Here is an 18,572-nt window from a genome sequence, read left to right on the forward strand (position 1 = left end):
CAAAAAATATAAGGTTATAAATCATTCTGTTGCTTAACTTCAGCCAAAACATGCTGTGACGATTCCCTGGCCGTCACCCGTGGGTTTCCCCCAAAAGCACCAAGGATTACCAGACCACAACGAGGTTCCGTTGGATAACATGGTATTATTTACCACAGGCAACACATAGCAGACCGCACGACAACGCGTCTGCTCACTTGCCTCCCAACCTCCAGCTCTGCTGCCCTTTTATATGAGCCGCATCGTCTGCTGACTGATTACCAACCAGCCAGCAGCCGAGGCCAAATTGGAGACAGCTGCCACACATGCGTTAGCCGATTTAAATGCACACACTGTTAACTCTTAAGTGTTACGTTAGCACAGACTTGTTGTCAATTCATAACCACTACAGGAGTAAGTGGATACAAATCTATTTAAGCTTCTTTGTTTGACAGCTTTTGCAAAAGAAAACATGAGTTTTTCTGTATTTTGTCTGGTTGTTTCTCACACACATCAACATGTGTCTTAAAACCCACATCATGCTAACCACATTTATTTAGTCAGAAGTCTTACATTACATGTATAAGGATACTGTTTGTAAATGATTTTTGTCTATTTCTCAGAACAATTCCCACTCATTTCACAAAAATGACACACAATTACATTTTTGTAAATATATCTTTAATTGGATGCTTGATGTCATTGAAGGTTTTGGAAGTTGGGCCTTTTAACTGACTTCGATGATGAGAAATGATAAGACAGCAGCTCTTCTACCAAGGCATGTAGACAAGTAGTGGGACAATAACAATATTGTGTAATGGAACAGAGAAATCGCCCCGCTCTGTTCTTGGGTGCAGACTGAGTCTATTTCCCGAGAGGACTCTTCTTCACATGCTCCATGTCTGTGTGTTCGGATGTGTCCAGTTTGATGTCGTACTTGGCCAGGATCTTCATGATGGGCCGAATCTTCAACCACCACTGTGTCTTAGGGATGCGGTGCCTGCAGAAGACAGAAGATTCATCATCATATAATATCCATATAAACAAGTTACTAGCAGTAAGTTAAAATGGATCTTACTCAAGATCTGTGTCTCCCTTCAGTTCAGAAAGAGGCTGGAATTGGAGCGCCCTCTTCCTCATGCCCAGCACACAGGCAGAGTCTGGTGTGTTGGCAAAGACGCGACCTAAAGGACACAGGAAGTGAAAGAGTTCATTAACTCCTGTTAATGGTGGAGAAGTTATTCAGATCCTTCACTAATAAAAGTATCGATGCCATATTGTATAAAATACGTTACGAGAAGGAAAAGGACTGCTTTTATGTTATGTTGCTATATTCTCATATATGAAATTGTATTTTGTATTCATCTTTACATTTACTCAGGTCTTCATTGAAAATGAGATCCCAATGTCAATGGATCTTACCTTATTAAACAGTAGTTATATTTAAAATGATATAATCAACTTTTTAAAGTAGAATGACTCATGGCCCCTGTGAGTTTTTTACAGTTACATATTATGTAATTGGCTTTCAATTATTGATGCATAAATGTGTGCGTGACATTTTACTTCATAAACTATGCAAAATATGTTCTAAGCTGATTATGTGTTCTGTGTATATGATCTTCATCTTCAAAGTAACCAGGAAGTAACTAAGTCACATAAATGAAGTGGAGGAAAACAACAATATCTTCTGTTTATATATAAAGTAACTATAATGAAATGGAAAAGTTGAAGTAGGTACAAGTATGTATAAATGATACTTGCAGCACTTGTAGTGGATGTACTCAGTGACATACAACCGCTGCCTGTTGGTGTCATATATTCTCAAAACTTGCTACAGAACCATTCGACTGGAGGCCCACGTACCGTGCCTGTAACACTCCTTGAGTTTCTCAGTGAGCCACATAACGGTCTTGACGCCCATCTTTGTGCCAAAGTTTCGGTCAAAGGGAGTTGGAGTGCCCCCCTGTAAGTAAAGGACAGACAGGTGCATCATCGACCACATTGTATTTTCGCAAAAACAAAAACAAAATCGGTTCTAAGTGGATCAGACGCTTTACTGCATAAACAGACCTGCTGCATGTGTCCGAGGACATTCTTACGACAGTCAAAGACGCCTTTGCCCTCCTCGGAGTACAGGTTGAAGATGAAGTCAGTGGTGTAGTTGGCATTTGCATTTTCGTTCCTATTGTAGAAGTGACAGATTGTTGTACTGTTATCTTTTTGAACTGATAGCTGACTGTGTCCAGGATATGAAGACTTCTGTCATCAAGGTATTGAAGGTTTTAAAATCCTTTTGGAATACACATCAGAGAGGTTTATTTATGTGTAACCTTTTGTCCAAAGGGAACTCACATTTTGAATTAAAAAGTCATAAAGCAGATGTTAATCATTCTGTTCCTTAATAAATACTTCCAAAGTGAGTAAACTGGAGCCAACATCTGTGTGTTTAAATTCCATCATTGTTAAGTAAGCAATCATCCTACAAGTAACACAATTCATATCACATTTGGTTCACGCCCGACTGAAAACTAACCTGAGAATCAAACCTCTCTTTACTGTTGTCTTCATCTTCTGCAAAAGGTGGTCCACGTTCACCTACAGTCCACAAGTATCACACGTCACTGTTTAAAGGGGCAGCTGGCATACTGAAAACTGGATAAACAGGTCCTAACATCAGCTCACCTCCAGGTCTTTAATGCCGAATTTCTCCTCATATATGTAGGCGGCATCGGCCCCGGCAGCCAGACCGGCCATGGTGGCCAAGTAGCCGCAGTATCCGCCCATAGTCTCAATGATGAACACACGGCGCTTAGTCCCGGCTGCAGACTGCTTGATTCTGTCGCAAGTCTGAAATAAAAAAAATATAGGAACAATTTATTTTGCAGTTTAGTGTGTGTACATATGTGTGTACATCTGTTGTTGAGGCACTGACAGCGGTGATGGTGTTGAGGGCGGTGTCTGCGCCGATGCTGAAGTCAGAACCCGGGATGTTGTTGGAGACGGTGGCAGGGATAACCACCATGGGAATGCACAACTCCTCATATTTCTCTCTGGCCTGAACCAGCTCCAGGCCTCCCACAAAGGCCTGCAGCACGGGAGAACATCAAGAATCATCAGTTGCAGGGCTTTTTGCTCAAACAACACAATCTGCTGTCACGTCTTTTTACCTCAAATCCACCGATGATCACTAAAGCGTGGATGTTGAACTTTGCAATATTCTGGCTGATTCCCTCCAACAATTTACCTGGCAGAGTTCTTTGGGTAACAGAGACAAATTACAGAGTGAAAATGTTGTAGTTTTATTGAAAACTGTAAATCAACTTATATTGACAAGAGCAATGGGTAGTTTGGTGGTTTGGTGCCTTGCCCAAGGGCACATCGGCTGTGCTCAGAAGACAAACCTCTCCTGCTAGAAGGTAAAAGCCTTACTTTAAATTTAAAAAAGAGTAACAACTTATATTTTACCTCTTGGTGCCCAACATTGAGCCTCCTTTTCCAGTCCAGCCAGTCACTGAAGTCCAGGCAATCGGCTCGATCTGCAGGAAGAAACAAATACTGAATATTATACAAAAAACAATAAAACATAGATGACTATTTAGATGCAGAGTCAAACAAAAGTGTACGTTCTATTTCCAATATATACATACATATATACACACACATGTATAAATGTGAGCGTAAATGTACACAGACCTGTCCCTGAGCCAGACCGTCGAAGCCGTCATGGACAGCCAACATGCTGTGGCCCTGGATGATGCCCATCCTGACTGCTGAACGGACGGCAGCGTTCATCCCGGCGCAAGGAGCGCCGACGTTCATGATGGCCATGTTGATGTTGCTCTGGTCAGTAAGAGAGAGAATGGGATGTCAAAACATCTTGGTGTAAACATTGAAATAGTTAATTTTATTTCTTACAAACGATAATCTTTCTTCACGGTGGTAAGAGTCTGGCTTAGAGAATGCATGGTCCTTACCTTCACATCTGGTGGGTTGATGTGAGCCAGCAGCTTGTACGTGTTCCAGTTGTTCTCAAAGCTCCTGCGCGACATAAATAAGGTTGAGTGTTGATAACTAAGAGCAATACCCTCTTTTCTTTTTTAAATATTGGTATCAACCTCTATCAGTCATAACATTTAAGAATATATATATATTATAAATACATAAATATATATATATATATATATATATAAATAAATTCTAAATACATTATTATAATAATTGTTGTTCCGGAATGTCTAAGGATTATGAATTTAAATGAAAAAAATGATCGATCAATTAAAATGTTTATTATAATTGCAATGTTTTAAATTTATGAGTGAAATTCTTACTTTCCTCTGAGCTTAATGGCATCCTCAAATCTGCCCTCAGCCATGGCGGCAGTCACGTCTTTGGTCTGTTGCAAATTGAGAGTTATTAAGCAAATTCATGCCTGTAATGTCAGTGCACATGCACACCCTCCGAAACAAGGAGCAAAACACAGTAACTAAATATTTTCTCGTACCACTTGCACACACTCCATGAGCGGCAGTCTGACTGCCTGGTTCCCCGACAGGCTGACGACACAGGCAGGAGTGTCTGGGTTGGCCTCCAGCAGCGCCATCACCGCCTCCACACCCATCCTGCTGCCCTGTGGAACACACACACGGACACACACACACACCTCATCAGGTGTGTGCGGGCGGTTTACACTGTTCTTTATATTTAGTGTTTTAATTAGACACTTACCAGGATTCTGTCGAAGGCGGAGGGTGTTCCTCCTCGCTGCACGTGTCCAAGAACAGTGATGCGGGTATCAAAGCCGAGCCTTTCAGTCACCAGCTGGGGGAAGTGAATCCAGCTGTTAGTACGGCCCGTTGTCTGAGCAACTTGGATTCATACTTTACCACACTGACATTGGCAAAAAGGACTTGCCTTCTTGATCTGGTCAGATGTAATCGGCATGCCATCTCTGGATATCGCACCCTCAGCCATTATGATCACATTCAGACGAGAACCTCTGGCCCTTTGCTAGAAAAAACAGAGGATAACAAAATACACTTGTACATTCTGAATTACATTTTTGTGGCGTCTCCATCTGCAAATAAAGATACACATACGTCTGCCAGCCTCCTGCACAGATGGTTCTCCCAATCCTCATCTGGTGGCATCTCTGGAATAAACACCCAGTCTGCACCGCAGGACAGAGCTGTCACCAGGGCTAGGTATCTGCAGACAGACAAACACACACACACACGTTTATTATAATATGTTAACTGCAACAACAAAGTGACAAATATATCATTTGTATTGTGATTAAATATCGATAGGTAAACATGTTAAAGCAGATTAAGAGCAAAAATATATTCAAACAGATGAAAATGTAGCCTATTTTAGACCACTGATTACTACATACACACATAAACGTATCCCTGTCATGCACAACACACACACACACACACACACACACTCCCACATCAATGAACCAAGCTCACAAGGTACTGACCCACAGTGTCTGCCCATCACTTCCAGGATGAACGTCCTCTGGTGGCTGTGGGTGAGATGCATTTTGTACAAATGAGAAGAGGATATAGTACACTTAAATAAAAAAGTAATGAGTAAACAATACACATTTACCCTTCTTTATACACTGAAAGTGGTCGATAGTTACTTAACCTGATGCAGATCTGTATTATCTCCTGCTTACTTCATGTTTACTGTTCTTTACTGCTGCAATGATCTAATTTTATCCTTGTTAGATTTAAAAGTGAATCACTGTGTGCCTGGAGAGTCACAACGAAGTCTGACCTCTGTGCGGTTGTGGTGATGGCGTCCACCACCTCGATGATGCGGTGAAGGGCGGAGTCAGTGCCAATGGTCATGTCGGTGCCACAGAAGTCGTTGTCGATGGAGCCCACCATGCCCACGATGTTCAGGTGGGACGATGCCTTGGCTTCTGCGTTTGTAATAGTACCTGCATGAATTAAAAATGTTAAAGTGTGAGAGTGACGCTAAATAAATAAATAAACATTTAATGCCCGTAAAAAGTCCTTTTATTTACCAGTGTCAAAGAAGATGTATCTGATTTTGGCTTTTTTGGAAAATATCTGTCGATGTGTACATGGCTTATAGATTTGTTGAGATACCTTGCAACACAAGTTGTCCCATCTTTAACATGATGTATGAGGAGAGTACAGGCTGAGGTTGTTGAAGGCTGCAGGACCCATTATTCTTCTTATAACCACACCATGTTGGTCTCTTTACCAGCTTGGACGAGGTCACCCAGCAGCCCACTCCACTCATTCCTGAACTCGTTGGCTCCAGTCAGACTGCCGTCGCCTCCGATCACACACAGGTTGGTGATGCCAAGCTTCACCAGGTGGCCAGCTGCCTTCATACGACCCTCTCTGGTCAGGAAGTCCTTGCAGCGGGCGCTGCCGATGACAGTGCCGCCCTGACGAGTGAAGAGGACAAGGTACTGACACACAAACGATTTCTGGCTTTGAGAGAAGGCAAATGTAATGATGCATTGGAATTGGACTCATGGAGATGATGTAAAGTGACGTTGCATCACGCTTTGGGTAATCGGTGTTGGCACTTTAGAAGTGATTTCCTTGAAATCCACCATAGCCCGTTCTCACTCCATTGCTCACTTTCACTTATTCATAAATCTTAGCTGGTCATCCCCTCTCCACTTGCCAGGTTCTTCATTTATACAACACAGACGATTGAAAGAAATGTGACTCACAGGCAGGGTTGCCAGGTCTGTGTGACAAAACCAGCCCAATGGCCAATCAAAACCAGCCCAAAAACCAGCCCAATATCAGAACTCAAAATATGCCCGTGCCAAACCATATACACTGCTTTTAAAGTCCAACAGCATTGCTATCATTGCCAAATATATTGTAATATCTACAAAGTAACACCAAATGTTTAGTATGCCAGCATTAAAAGCAGTTTTCCCGAAACAGTTATTTCAGCTAGGTCCTAAAATGGCCTTGTGTAATTAGATTCAGTATATTATCACAAATAAAATGTTTATACGTGCTGATCTGGAGTCAGTTTGGTAGGATTTGGGTATAAATTAATTATTTCATTTAAAATATGGATTTTTATTTAAAGATATTCATGTAATTTGCATGCAAAATAGGTCTACCCGAACCAGCGGACAAAAAATTCAACCCGCGGCAACACTTCAAAAGTAGCCCAATTCCGCGGGAAAACCGCGGACCTGGCAACACTGGTCACAGGCATCACAGTGTTATTGCATCTCAATCATCTTTCTAGGGCAGCGTTTAATATCATCACTCAAGAAACACGTTTCTCGTGTTACCATCGCATCACAGCGTGAAATGTGGAGGATGCAAGTGGAGTAGGTATAAAGGTTAAAGGATCCATTCACCCTAAGTGTCTACCTGCTATGTCAGTTGAGGCCAATACGCTCACTTTGAACTCGTTTTGAGGCATCCGCTTGCTGCAGCCACCCGGATACAACAGAGGAGAATACCATTGTGTGCGGCTCTGAACTTCGGTATAATGATGACTTCTTATGGAAACACAGCTGCTGCTGTTGCACTTTTAACTGTAATTACCTTCGCATTGAAAATGCGGAAGGTTATGTTTTGATCGCCGTGTATTTATTTATTTGTATGCGTGTTATTCGCAGAACTCAAAAAGTATTGAACCGAATCGCATGAAATTTGGTGGGATGATTGGTTATTATCCGGGGACCAGTTGATTAGATTTTGGGATCGATCGGGTCAAAGTTCAAGGTCAAAGGTCATGAACAGGTCAAAATCTTCTTGAATCGCATGAAATTTGGTGGGATGATTGGTTATTATCCGGGGACCATTTGATTAGATTTTGGGATCAATCGGGTCAAAGGTCAAGGTCAAGGTCATGGAAAGGTCAACATTTTTTTTTTTTACCATAGCACGATACATTTTTGTCCAATTTGCATGCAACTAATGCCAACATTTTCATAATTCAATGCCCAATCTTGTGATATGCGAAGGTATGCGCTCTACCGAGTGCCCATTCTAGTTATTTTTGCTGTGAGAAGAACAAACAAAATCCCAGCAACCATAAATGTATTGGTGTGGCAGAAGAAATGTCCCGATGGATACCTCAACCCCTGAACAAATTACAATGTGAAAGTCTGAGAAACTTTTATAATCTTTTGATAACTTAATCCAAATCACGAAAGGTCACTCTGTTAACCCCTCTTCATTCTTTGTTTTTTTATGCTTCTCTCTTTGTGTCTTCATTTAGCTTTTCTCTAGTTTGTATTAATACCATGGTGGTGTGCTGTGTCAGTGAACTGGTCGTCTAAAACACTACGAACACGACGAGGTGTATTCACTCACCAGCTGAAGCATCATGGACACACTCTCCCATGTGGCGGGGTGGATGTTGTCTCCTCCATCCACCAGACCCTGGTAGCCCTGCAGCACACGGTATTAAAGATACAGTTATTATGCCTGATGTGCTGTTAACCACTCCTAGAAAACACTTTCATTCCTTTAGGGGAGACACACCAGGTGAATAGGAGAACAATAATTATAAATACACCATGAAAACTTCCACAGTTCATTACTTACATGAACGCAAATATTTTCTGTATAACATTTCTTTGAAATGCTATGTTTAATTATGCAAATTAGGCATTGGCTTATCAAATATGTGCTAGTATGCATACATTTGCAGAACAGAAATCTGAACATTGGATAAAACCAGGTTCAAAATTATTGTTTTCTTTTGTTATCTTATTAGAGTCAAGAGTTCGACCAAGGGGAGTTTGGGTATGTCTTTGTATCACTTCATACTTCTGAAAATATTGTCAACAGCCATAAAACAATATTTTGTACACTATTTTTTCAGGTATTAAATGTTGTATGAATCAGGATATGAATGATGTATTATATGAACAAACCCTCAGAATATAGATAGAGATAAAACCGGAGGGTTTGGTAAAACCTACTGAAGTGGAGATTTCTTTTGTAAACAGCCTTTAAATATATATCTGTAAAATTGCAGACATCTCTATGACACCACAGCTAAATGGGGGAAAAGGTTACTAAGGGATATCTCAAGTTACTTTCTATGTTTAAATATATAAATTAGGCTTTATCTAATGCTAACCTTTAGTGAATTTACACACAAATAGACACACTAGTTACATAGACACCTGAATGTGGATTGTGGATGTTTTCTTTGTTGTGGAAGCAAAATGGCGCAATATTTATAAATCTATTAATGCATGAAAAACAAAGTTTGCTCCTGTGGCGTTTCTGCTGAATGCACGGTGGCCTTTATGCAGTCCGTACCTCATGAACAAAGAAGACTTTGGCGCCGGTGTAGAGACCAACTCGGACTGTGGCTCTCACAGCAGCGTTCATACCTGAGACACAAAAGTGAACGAATGTGATGGTAATGTGATCATTTGAGGTCACATCATAGGTCAACGTCCAACTCAGTTTAACAGTTCATGTCAAATATCAGCTGAAGACCTTTAAGTGACCTGTGCATCGTCAACACATGAGTCAGAAATAGCCGTTTGAAAAGGGTAGCAGCAGAGACGTCTTGTGTACCATCCTGCCCCTGGACGTCCAGTACACTAAATGCCACGGTGTGAGCGCGTGTTGTGGCAGCTTGGCACGATGCAGCTCTGGTTTCACCAGACAGCAGCTGTGGATCGAGGGCATTTCTCTCCTCCATACCAGAAAAAGGTCAATGGCACTAAAATTAGCCCCAAAGATGTGAAATAAGGGAACACTTGGGCAGATAACAGAAAAAGGGTTGCAGCCAGCTTTAGAGGGAGAGAGATCACACGGGATCAGGAGCTATGAGACGTCGTCCTGTTGAACTTCAAGTACAGTTGATGGAGCAATTTCTTACAGGAATGCTGGTTTTTAAGTTAATAAGACAAAGTAAAAAGCAGCCTGAATGGATGATATCTGAACAAACTCAGTTTAAACCTGACGCATAAAGTCTATACTCCCACACAATGCATGTTGTGCCCTCTCTGTCACTTGTTTGACATTTTAAAGGGCTGAAAATACATCAAACACGGGTTGTGTTGTGAATCCGAAACGCAATCTCATCACGCCAGCTAAACCTCCGACAGCTGGCTTTGACCCGAGCCACTCTGACGTGTCATGCCCTTTCGGTTCTTTGACTCCTGAACGATCTTGAGATGTCATGCAGAGCATAAACATGATACTCTGTTGGCCCCCGGAGGAGCGGAGGCTTCTTGCAGCCGGTTGGGATTCAGTGTTGTACTCAGACACACCGGCAGGGAAGATGCAGAGCGACAGATTCATTTTGTGTGTCGACTGTTCAAAATCAAGCTGTGGTAAAGTAGTGGAGACTGTGTTTACCTTGGGCGTCTCCTCCTGACGTCAGCACGGCGATGGAGCGACCGAGCCCCATCTTCGTGGGGTCGGCGGTTGGATGGAGATCCTTGGACATGATTCCAGAGGATCGGGGGCAGTGGACACGACGAAGGGAAAGAAAAGGAGCGAGAATAGAGCTGCTCTAGCTTCAGCCTCTGCCCCTCAGGGAGGCACCAGTGAAGTCACAGGCTTTATAGACTCCTGTTCACAGAGCCCCCACCCACTGACACCCTCCACCACCCACTTACAACTCTACTAAATATACCACCTGCAGGGGACAGTTACAGACAGGGAAACACAATAGCACGTGGTGCTCATGTGACAGGAAAGTTTGAATGCATTTCAGGTTAATTATGTCCAATTGATAAAAACAAATCCATCAAATATTTAGAGTATTTCGAAAATGTTTGTTTATTTTGTCACATAACAGCTCCAGGGTGTTTTTTCACACACTGTACTGAATGCAGTATACTGTCTTCTCTATAAAACCGGATACTGTGTCACATGACGCTGATATCATACCTGCAAACTCATGAGGGGTAAAAGAGGTGACAAGAGGGGGGACAGTAGGTCCTCTGTTCTGACTAAGTCAGTGTTCGGGCCCTATAATAATAGTAATAACAAATATAAATTTTCATTATAATAATGGTTAAAGTCATTCATGAACCAACTTCCTTTTTTTGGGCCTTGCGTGCTCTGCTGAGCCATGACTCTGTTCATTGAGTCTGTTCCTTGAGTCTGTTCCTCGAGTCTGTTCATTGAGTCTGTTCCTTGAGTCTGTTCCTTGAGTCTGTTCCTTGAGTCTGTTCCTCGAGTCTGTTCCTTGAGTCTGGTCCTTGAGTCTGGTCCTTGAGTCTGTTCATTGAGTCTGTTCCTTGAGTCTGTTCCTTGAGTCTGTTCCTCGAGTCTGTTCATTGAGTCTGTTCCTCGAGTCTGTTCCTCGAGTCTGTTCATTGAGTCTGTTCCTTGAGTCTGTTCCTCGAGTCTGTTCCTTGAGTCTGTTCATTGAGTCTGTTCCTTGAGTCTGTTCCTTGAGTCTGTTCCTCGAGTCTGTTCATTGAGTCTGTTCCTTGAGTCTGTTCCTCGAGTCTGTTCATTGAGTCTGTTCCTTGAGTCTGTTCCTTGAGTCTGGTCCTTGAGTCTGTTCCTCGAGTCTGTTCCTCGAGTCTGTTCATTGAGTCTGTTCCTTGAGTCTGTTCCTTGAGTCTGTTCATTGAGTCTGTTCCTTGAGTCTGTTCCTTGAGTCTGGTCCTTGAGTCTGTTCCTTGAGTCTGTTCCTTGAGTCTGTTCCTCGAGTCTGTTCATTGAGTCTGTTCCTTGAGTCTGTTCCTTGAGTCTGTTCCTTGAGTCTGTTCCTTGAATCTGTTCATTGAGTCTGTTCCTTGAGTCTGTTCCTTGAGTCTGTTCCTAGAGTCTGTTCCTTGAGTCTGTTCCTGGAGTCTGTTCCTTGAGTCTGTTCCTGGAGTCTGTTCATTGAGTCTGTTCATTGAGTCTGTTCCTTGAGTCTGTTCATTGAGTCTGTTCCTGGAGTCTGTTCCTTGAGTCTGTTCTGCCTCTACCTGGTTGTCACGATCTTCTATACCATACCTGCCATAAATATCATGATACTGATACAATACCATAAAAACAGTATACCATAAATATGATACTTGTATATTTATCTATAATAGTAATAAATAAAATATCTGTATGGTTCACTTTTTACCAACTTTTTCAACACTTAACAAATGGCAGTAATATTAGTATTAGCCTCCAAGATATGAATGAAACTACATGGAGCCATCATAGCATTGATGATACACTATGAGGCCGTTAGTCTGTATCTGACCAGAGGATACAGAGTTCATCAGGAAGAGCAGCTGTAGAGTTACACAACTTTACAGACTGAACTTAAACATTTCACTTCTGGCATCTTTTTTTATCTTTATTTTTAAAGCCGAAAATTCCACCACTTAACGGCACTCTCTGTGAGCGCTGCGCAGACAGCTCGACACGGAGCAGCGCGGCTCTGATCGCTCTCTTGATGAAGTGTCGACACTAAAGATATGCTAAATCACATCGCTCTTAACGTACGGGTACTTTGTTAGCATCGCTACACCGTGCAGCGTGACAGCAGCAGATGTAGCGGCTAACATTCACGCTAACCTAAACCACCAAAGACTGAAGACATCTTGACGCTGATTGGCCGAGACGCGACACGTCCCATCAAAGATGTTTTATTGCGAAGAGCACCACTCCACATTTGTTCCGTGTCCCACTCCAATCTCATAAACGCCGGCCGGCCGATTGACACCCCCCCCCACCCCAAAACAAAAACTCTTCGGATCTACACGATTCACGCAAGTCAACTATTTTGGTTTAAAAATGGCGAATTTCGCCGAAAGGTGAGGGATTCTCATGCCTGTTAATTATACGTGTATGTGCGTGTGTGTGTGTGTGTATATACACTACCGTTCAAACGTTTGGGATCACCCAGACAATTTCGTGTTTTCCATGAAAACTCACACTTTTATTTATCAAATGAGTTGCAAAATGTATAGAAAATATAGTCAAGACATTGACAAGGTTAGAAATAATGATTTGTATTTGAAGTATTAATTTTTTTCTTCAAACTTTGCTTTCGTCGAAGAATGCTCCTTTTGCAGCAATTACAGCATTGCAGACCTTTGGCATTCTAGCTGTTAATTTGTTGAGGTAATCTGTTGAAATGTCACCCCACGCTTCCTGAAGCACCTGCGACAAGTTGGATTGGCTTGATGGGCACTTCTTGCGGACCATACGGTCAAGCTGCTCCCACAACAGCTCAATGGGGTTGAGATCTGGTGACTGTGCTGGCCACTCCATTACAGACAGCATACCAGCTGCCTGCTTCTTCCTAAATAGTTCTTGCACAATGTGGAGGTGTGCTTTGGGTCATTGTCCTGTTGGAGGAGGAAATTGGCTCCAATCAAGCGCTGCCCACAGGGTATGGCATGGCGTTGCAAAATGGAGTGATAGCCTTCCTTATTTAAAATCCCTTTTACCTGGTACAAATCTCCCACTTTACCAGCACCAAAGCAGCCCCAGACCATCACATTACCTCCACCATGCTTGACAGATGGTGTCAGGCACTCTTCCAGCATCTTTTCACCTGTTCTGCGTCTCACAAATGTTCTTCTGTGTGATCCAAACACCTCAAACTTGGATTCATCTGTCCATAACACCTTTTTCCAATCTTCCTCTGTCCAATGCCTGTGTTCTTTTGCCCATACCAATCTTTTCTTGGCCAGTCTCAGATATGGCTTTTTTTTTGCCACTCTGCCTAGAAGGCCAACATCCCGGAGTCGCCTCTTCACTGTCGACGTTGACACTGGCGTTTTGCGGGTACCATTAAAGAAGCTGCCAGTTGAGGACCTGTGAGGCGTCTATTTCTCAAACTAGAGACTCTAATGTACTTGTCTTCTTGCCGAGTTGTGCACCGGGGCCTCCCACTTCTCTTTCTGCTCTGGTTAGAGCCCGTTTGTGCTGTTCTCTTAAGGGAGTAGTACACACTGTTGTAGGACATTTTCAGTTTCTTTGCAATTTCTCACATGGAATAGCCTTCATTTCTAAGAACAAAAATAGACTGGCGAATTTCACATGAAAGTTCTTTTTTTCTGGCCATTTTGAGAGTCTTATCGAACCCACAAATGTGATGCTCCAGATAATCAACGAGCTCAAAGGAAGCCAGTTGTATAGCTTATATCACCAGCATAACTGTTTTCAGCTGTGCTAACATAATTGCACAATGGTTTTCTAATCATCCATTAGTCTTCTAAGGCGATTAGCAAACACAATGTACCATTAGAACACTGGAGTGATCGTTGATGGAAATGGGCCTCTATACACCTATGGAGATATTTCATTAAAAACCAGACGTTTCCACCGAGAATAGTCATTTACCACATTAACAATGTATAGAGTGTATTTCTGATTGATTTAATGTTATCTTCATTGAAAAAAACAATGCTTTTCTTTGAAAAATAAGGACATTTATAAGTGATCCCAAACTTTTGAACGGTAGTGTATATTCTAACAAGAAGATGTCTCCGGAGAGAGCGAGAGATTTGAGAAAGGAACTTTTGTAAACATCTATCCAAAAGAAACAAACAAAAACTATGCTGTATAGTCTAAATATCTTGAACCTCCTGACCTTGCCCCGTATGATCATTACATCGAGGTCACAGAGCTGAGCGTCCAGTTACACTCTGCAATCTTCCAAGTGAAGCAGCGAGGCAGTGTTTATGTTGCATTCGCATGGAATCATCATTTTAAAAGACGAGAGCGCGGCGCTAAAATTTAGTGAGGTCGGCAGAGAATAAGAGCAGAAGAAATAGACGGCGCTGCCTTTTTACTTTTTAAAGTTGCATAAAAAAATAATAATTGCCATCCTCCGTGATAAAAAGTACAACCGGATGTTACGCATGTTGCTCTCAGGAGAAATTTTTTAACAGATTGGAATATGCTACATGCGGACTAGTATAGTTGCGTAAAATAATACACACAATAGTTATATTTAATTATTTTCCATCACCACAGCATCATTTCTTAATGAAAGCTCTTGCTTCCCCCATGGCGTCCAGAAGGCGTCCGTCTACTACATGGTTGGCAACCTCATGAATGAAAATTAGGGAGGAGAAGGGGTTGAAGACAACAGTTGTTCTTGGTTACCTGGAGAAGAGCGTTGTCCCTCTGCAGCCTCTCCTCCAGGCTAGCTTGTGGAAGATCCAACAGCTTGCAACTCCTCCTCTTCATCACACAAGTTATTACTGCCACCAGCACGCCAAAGAATAGCAACAAAAGAACGATGCCGTGTTGCTGCTGGCTGTTCATCCACTGCAAGTCCACGAAAGGTGTTTTTATGAGTTATCGTTTTCCAGATCAATGTAATGCAAATGCAAGTCAGGGGGCTTTAAAGGCACAAGCTGCCTGAACTTCAAGGACTGACACAACAAATAATTAAACTACCGAGTCACATAATATATGGAAAAATACCAGTACTTTCTCTCGCAAAAAAACAAGTGAAAACCGTTGATGTTGCTTGAAGTACAGTCTCAGGCTCTTTAAACTGATTTAAACTAAATGACTGTGATCAAACCTTAGTTTAAATCCCAAACCGTATTCTGCACCAAATAAGAAAAGTTCTGCTAAAATGCCAAAATACAGTAACAGTATATATATTCTATATCCTACTCAAAACAATGCTAGCTAGCTAACAACGACATTTGAGTGTCTCGAAAAGTGCTATAAATTCCCAGTATTATTATTATTATGACCATCTGGGTTCCTCTTTATTTATTATAAGTATTATTTACCTGTCAACTCTTTTAATGTATTATTTTCGTTTCATAATGATAAATTAACCAAAAATGCCATAGAAATTGCCCAGAGATGTTGGTCTAGCGCTTAGGACGCACGTTCACATCTCACGTGGGCCAGGGTTCGCGCCCCGGCTCTGGGCATGGTTTCTCTCTGTAAAGAGCTGTTTGCCCGTGACAATGTCCGAAAAACCCTTTTACGAAATTTAAAAACATTTCACATTTTAATTCTCGACCTCTCTTGTTGACAGGCTTACGGTCTCCCACACACATTTAGCGCGTCAACACGCTTTATTTCTTATTTAAATTATTTGGTATATAACGTTTTTTGACAGTATATATTATATATTTTTTAGTGCTGTGAAAAATAACGCGTTAACTCAGTTAATCCAATTACAGGTTTAACTAGTTTTTTTTTAAAAACGCATTTAACGCGAGCTTCCAATCCGTCTGTTGTTGGTCGTCGGGACGAAAAAAAAGTCACTTGCAAAATGAGCTTCCAATACACCACTTCAATCTGAACTCTGTCCGCTCTCATGCAGACGGTCTGTTCATCGGTAATGATCCTTCCGCAGGTTCACCTCCGGAAACCTTGTTACGACTTTTACTTCCTGTAGATCAGGGGTCTCAACACGTCGATCGCGACCTGCCAGTCGATCGCGGCGTAGTGTCGGTAGATCGCATGACATTAAAAAGATTGGCCCGCCCCCTGACATGTTCTCTAGAGCACGTCTTTGTTCTTTTATTAAACTAAACGTCTGTTGTTGATCGTATCTCAACAGCAGCATGTCATTTCTGTCTCTTCGCGTTGCGTTAACACTTATCGATCTCTGTCTGGCGCGCCACAGAGCTCCGTGCGCGCGCATCGGGACCGAGCAAAAAAAAAGTCACTTGTCAATCTGTCCACCTTTAGATTGTATCATGGTGGAGTTAATGGTTGACAAACAAGAGAAAAATGCTCTGTTTAACCCTCCTGTTACCTTTACATTTACGAACATATTTTACCCTCGGGGTCAATTTGACCCCAGCAATTAAAACCTCCAGAAAATTATTAGAATTAATATTGCTTCCCAAGTTTAAGTGTGAGGTACTTTATGTTTGTTTGTTGACTACCTAAATAGCCCTTTAAATAAATAAAAAAGTTGATATTTCTGATATGTTTGACACAGTGAAAAACAGCCTGGGGTCAAATTGACCCCAAAGAACACCGACATTAAACATTGACCCGAAAGGTAACAGGAGGGTTAAACATTCTGTTTAGGATGAAGATGTATTAATGTTCCATATGGAAGAAAACTGCTAAATAACTGCTGAGTTGCAGCACCATTGTATAGAAGAATGTATAAATGTATATATCCGTCTTTTGTCATAAATCTCTATGTTCTCACAAAATATACCGAGAATATCGGTAATATGTGATTAATCATGATTAATCCACAAAAACCTGTGATTAATCTGATTAAAAATTTTAATCGTTTCACAGCCCTAATATTTTTTCTTCTTCTTCTTCTTCTTCTTCTTCTTCTTCTTCTTCTTCTTCTTCTTCTTCTTCTTCTTCTTCTTTAAATTTGAATGGCGGATCGCAACCAACTTGCCTAGGTGCATACAGCCACCTACTGTACCGGAGTGTGCAGATTCATTGATGACTGGACTAACTAACTACTCAAAAAATAAGAACAAAAACCAAATTAAATACATATTTATCAATAACCTCGTTAGTTAACAGAGACGATGGGTACATTTAATTAAATGTATGGTTTACATAAGCGTATACTGCCATCTACTGGTAGAAAGGTTCCTCTGCTTCTCCTCATACAGGCTCTGCTTTGTTCATTCAAGAAACAGAGCTGAGCGTCCAGTTACACTCTGCAATCTTCCAAGTGAAGACAGCGTGCCATGCTAGCAGCGAGGCAGTGTTTATGTTGCATTCGCATGGAATCATCATTTTAAAAGACGAGAGCGCGGCGCTAAAGTTTAGTGAGGTCGGCAGAGAATAAGAGCAGAAGAAATAGACGGCGCTGCCTTTTTACTTTTTAAAGTTGCATAAAAAAATAATAATTGCCATCCTCCGTGATAAAAAGTACAACCGGATGTTACGCATGTTGCTCTCAGGAGAAATTTTTTAACAGATTGGAATATGCTACATGCGGACTAGTATAGTTGCGTAAAATAATACACACAATAGTTATATTTAATTATTTTCCATCACCACAGCATCATTTCTTAATGAAAGCTCTTGCTTCCCCCATGGCGTCCAGAAGGCGTCCGTCTACTACATGGTTGGCAACCTCATGAATGAAAATTAGGGAGGGAGAAGGGTTGGAAGACAACAGTTGTTCTTGGTTACCTGGAGAAGAGCGTTGTCCCTCTGCAGCCTCTCCTCCAGGCTAGCTTGTGGAAGATCCAACAGCTTGCAACTCCTCCTCTTCATCACACAAGTTATTACTGCCACCAGCACGCCAAAGAATAGCAACACAGTAACGATGCCGTGTTGCTGCTGGCTGTTCATCCACTGCAAGTCCACGAAAGGTGTTTTATGAGTTATCGTTTTCCAGATCAATGTAATGCAAATGCAAGTCAGGGGGCTTTAAAGGCACAAGCTGCCTGAACTTCAAGGACTGACACAACAAATAATTAAACTACCGAGTCACATAATATATGGAAAAATACCAGTACTTTCTCTCGCAAAAAAACAAGTGAAAACCGTTGATGTTGCTTGAAGTACAGTCTCAGGCTCTTTAAACTGATTTAAACTAAATGACTGTGATCAAACCTTAGTTTAAATCCCAAACCGTATTCTGCACCAAATAAGAAAAGTTCTGCTAAAATGCCAAAATACAGTAACAGTATATATATTCTATATCCTACTCAAAACAATGCTAGC

At 41.6% G+C, this 18,572-nt stretch overlaps 1 protein-coding gene across 1 annotated transcript; it reads right to left on the minus strand.

The window, feature by feature from the left end:
* Positions 1-638: 638 nt before the first annotated feature.
* Positions 639-10,511, minus strand: pfkma (phosphofructokinase, muscle a). The gene is made up of 22 exons (XM_056423770.1): positions 10,338-10,511; positions 9,285-9,358; positions 8,325-8,402; positions 6,223-6,412; positions 5,767-5,932; positions 5,465-5,509; positions 5,079-5,187; positions 4,894-4,989; positions 4,708-4,800; positions 4,484-4,609; positions 4,311-4,375; positions 3,957-4,020; positions 3,676-3,822; positions 3,448-3,518; positions 3,150-3,237; positions 2,915-3,067; positions 2,665-2,829; positions 2,516-2,577; positions 2,053-2,164; positions 1,846-1,945; positions 1,058-1,163; positions 639-979 (listed from the first exon to the last, which is right to left on the minus strand). Exons 1-22 carry the CDS (start codon positions 10,426-10,428, stop codon positions 844-846), a joined length of 2,337 nt encoding a protein of 778 aa, XP_056279745.1. The 5' UTR covers positions 10,429-10,511; the 3' UTR covers positions 639-843.
* Positions 10,512-18,572: the final 8,061 nt, after the last annotated feature.

This window comes from Pseudoliparis swirei, chromosome 9 (assembly GCF_029220125.1).
Source record: "Pseudoliparis swirei isolate HS2019 ecotype Mariana Trench chromosome 9, NWPU_hadal_v1, whole genome shotgun sequence".
In the NCBI taxonomy this organism is placed as follows: Eukaryota; Metazoa; Chordata; class Actinopteri; order Perciformes; family Liparidae; genus Pseudoliparis; species Pseudoliparis swirei.

What these genes read in the sequence shown, in the direction of transcription:
- pfkma (XM_056423770.1), bottom strand. Translation starts at nt 10,428, where the DNA reads ATGTCCAAGGATCTCCATCCAACCGCCGACCCCACGAAGATGGGGCTC. An exon ending in TCCTCGGACACATGCAGCAG is followed by an intron (nt 1,946 to 2,052) that starts GTCTGTTTATGC and finishes CTTTACTTACAG; the next exon opens with GGGGGCACTCCAACTCCCTT. An exon ending in CAAGGAGTGTTACAGGCACG is followed by an intron (nt 1,164 to 1,845) that starts GTACGTGGGCCT and finishes TGTGTCCTTTAG; the next exon opens with GTCGCGTCTTTGCCAACACA.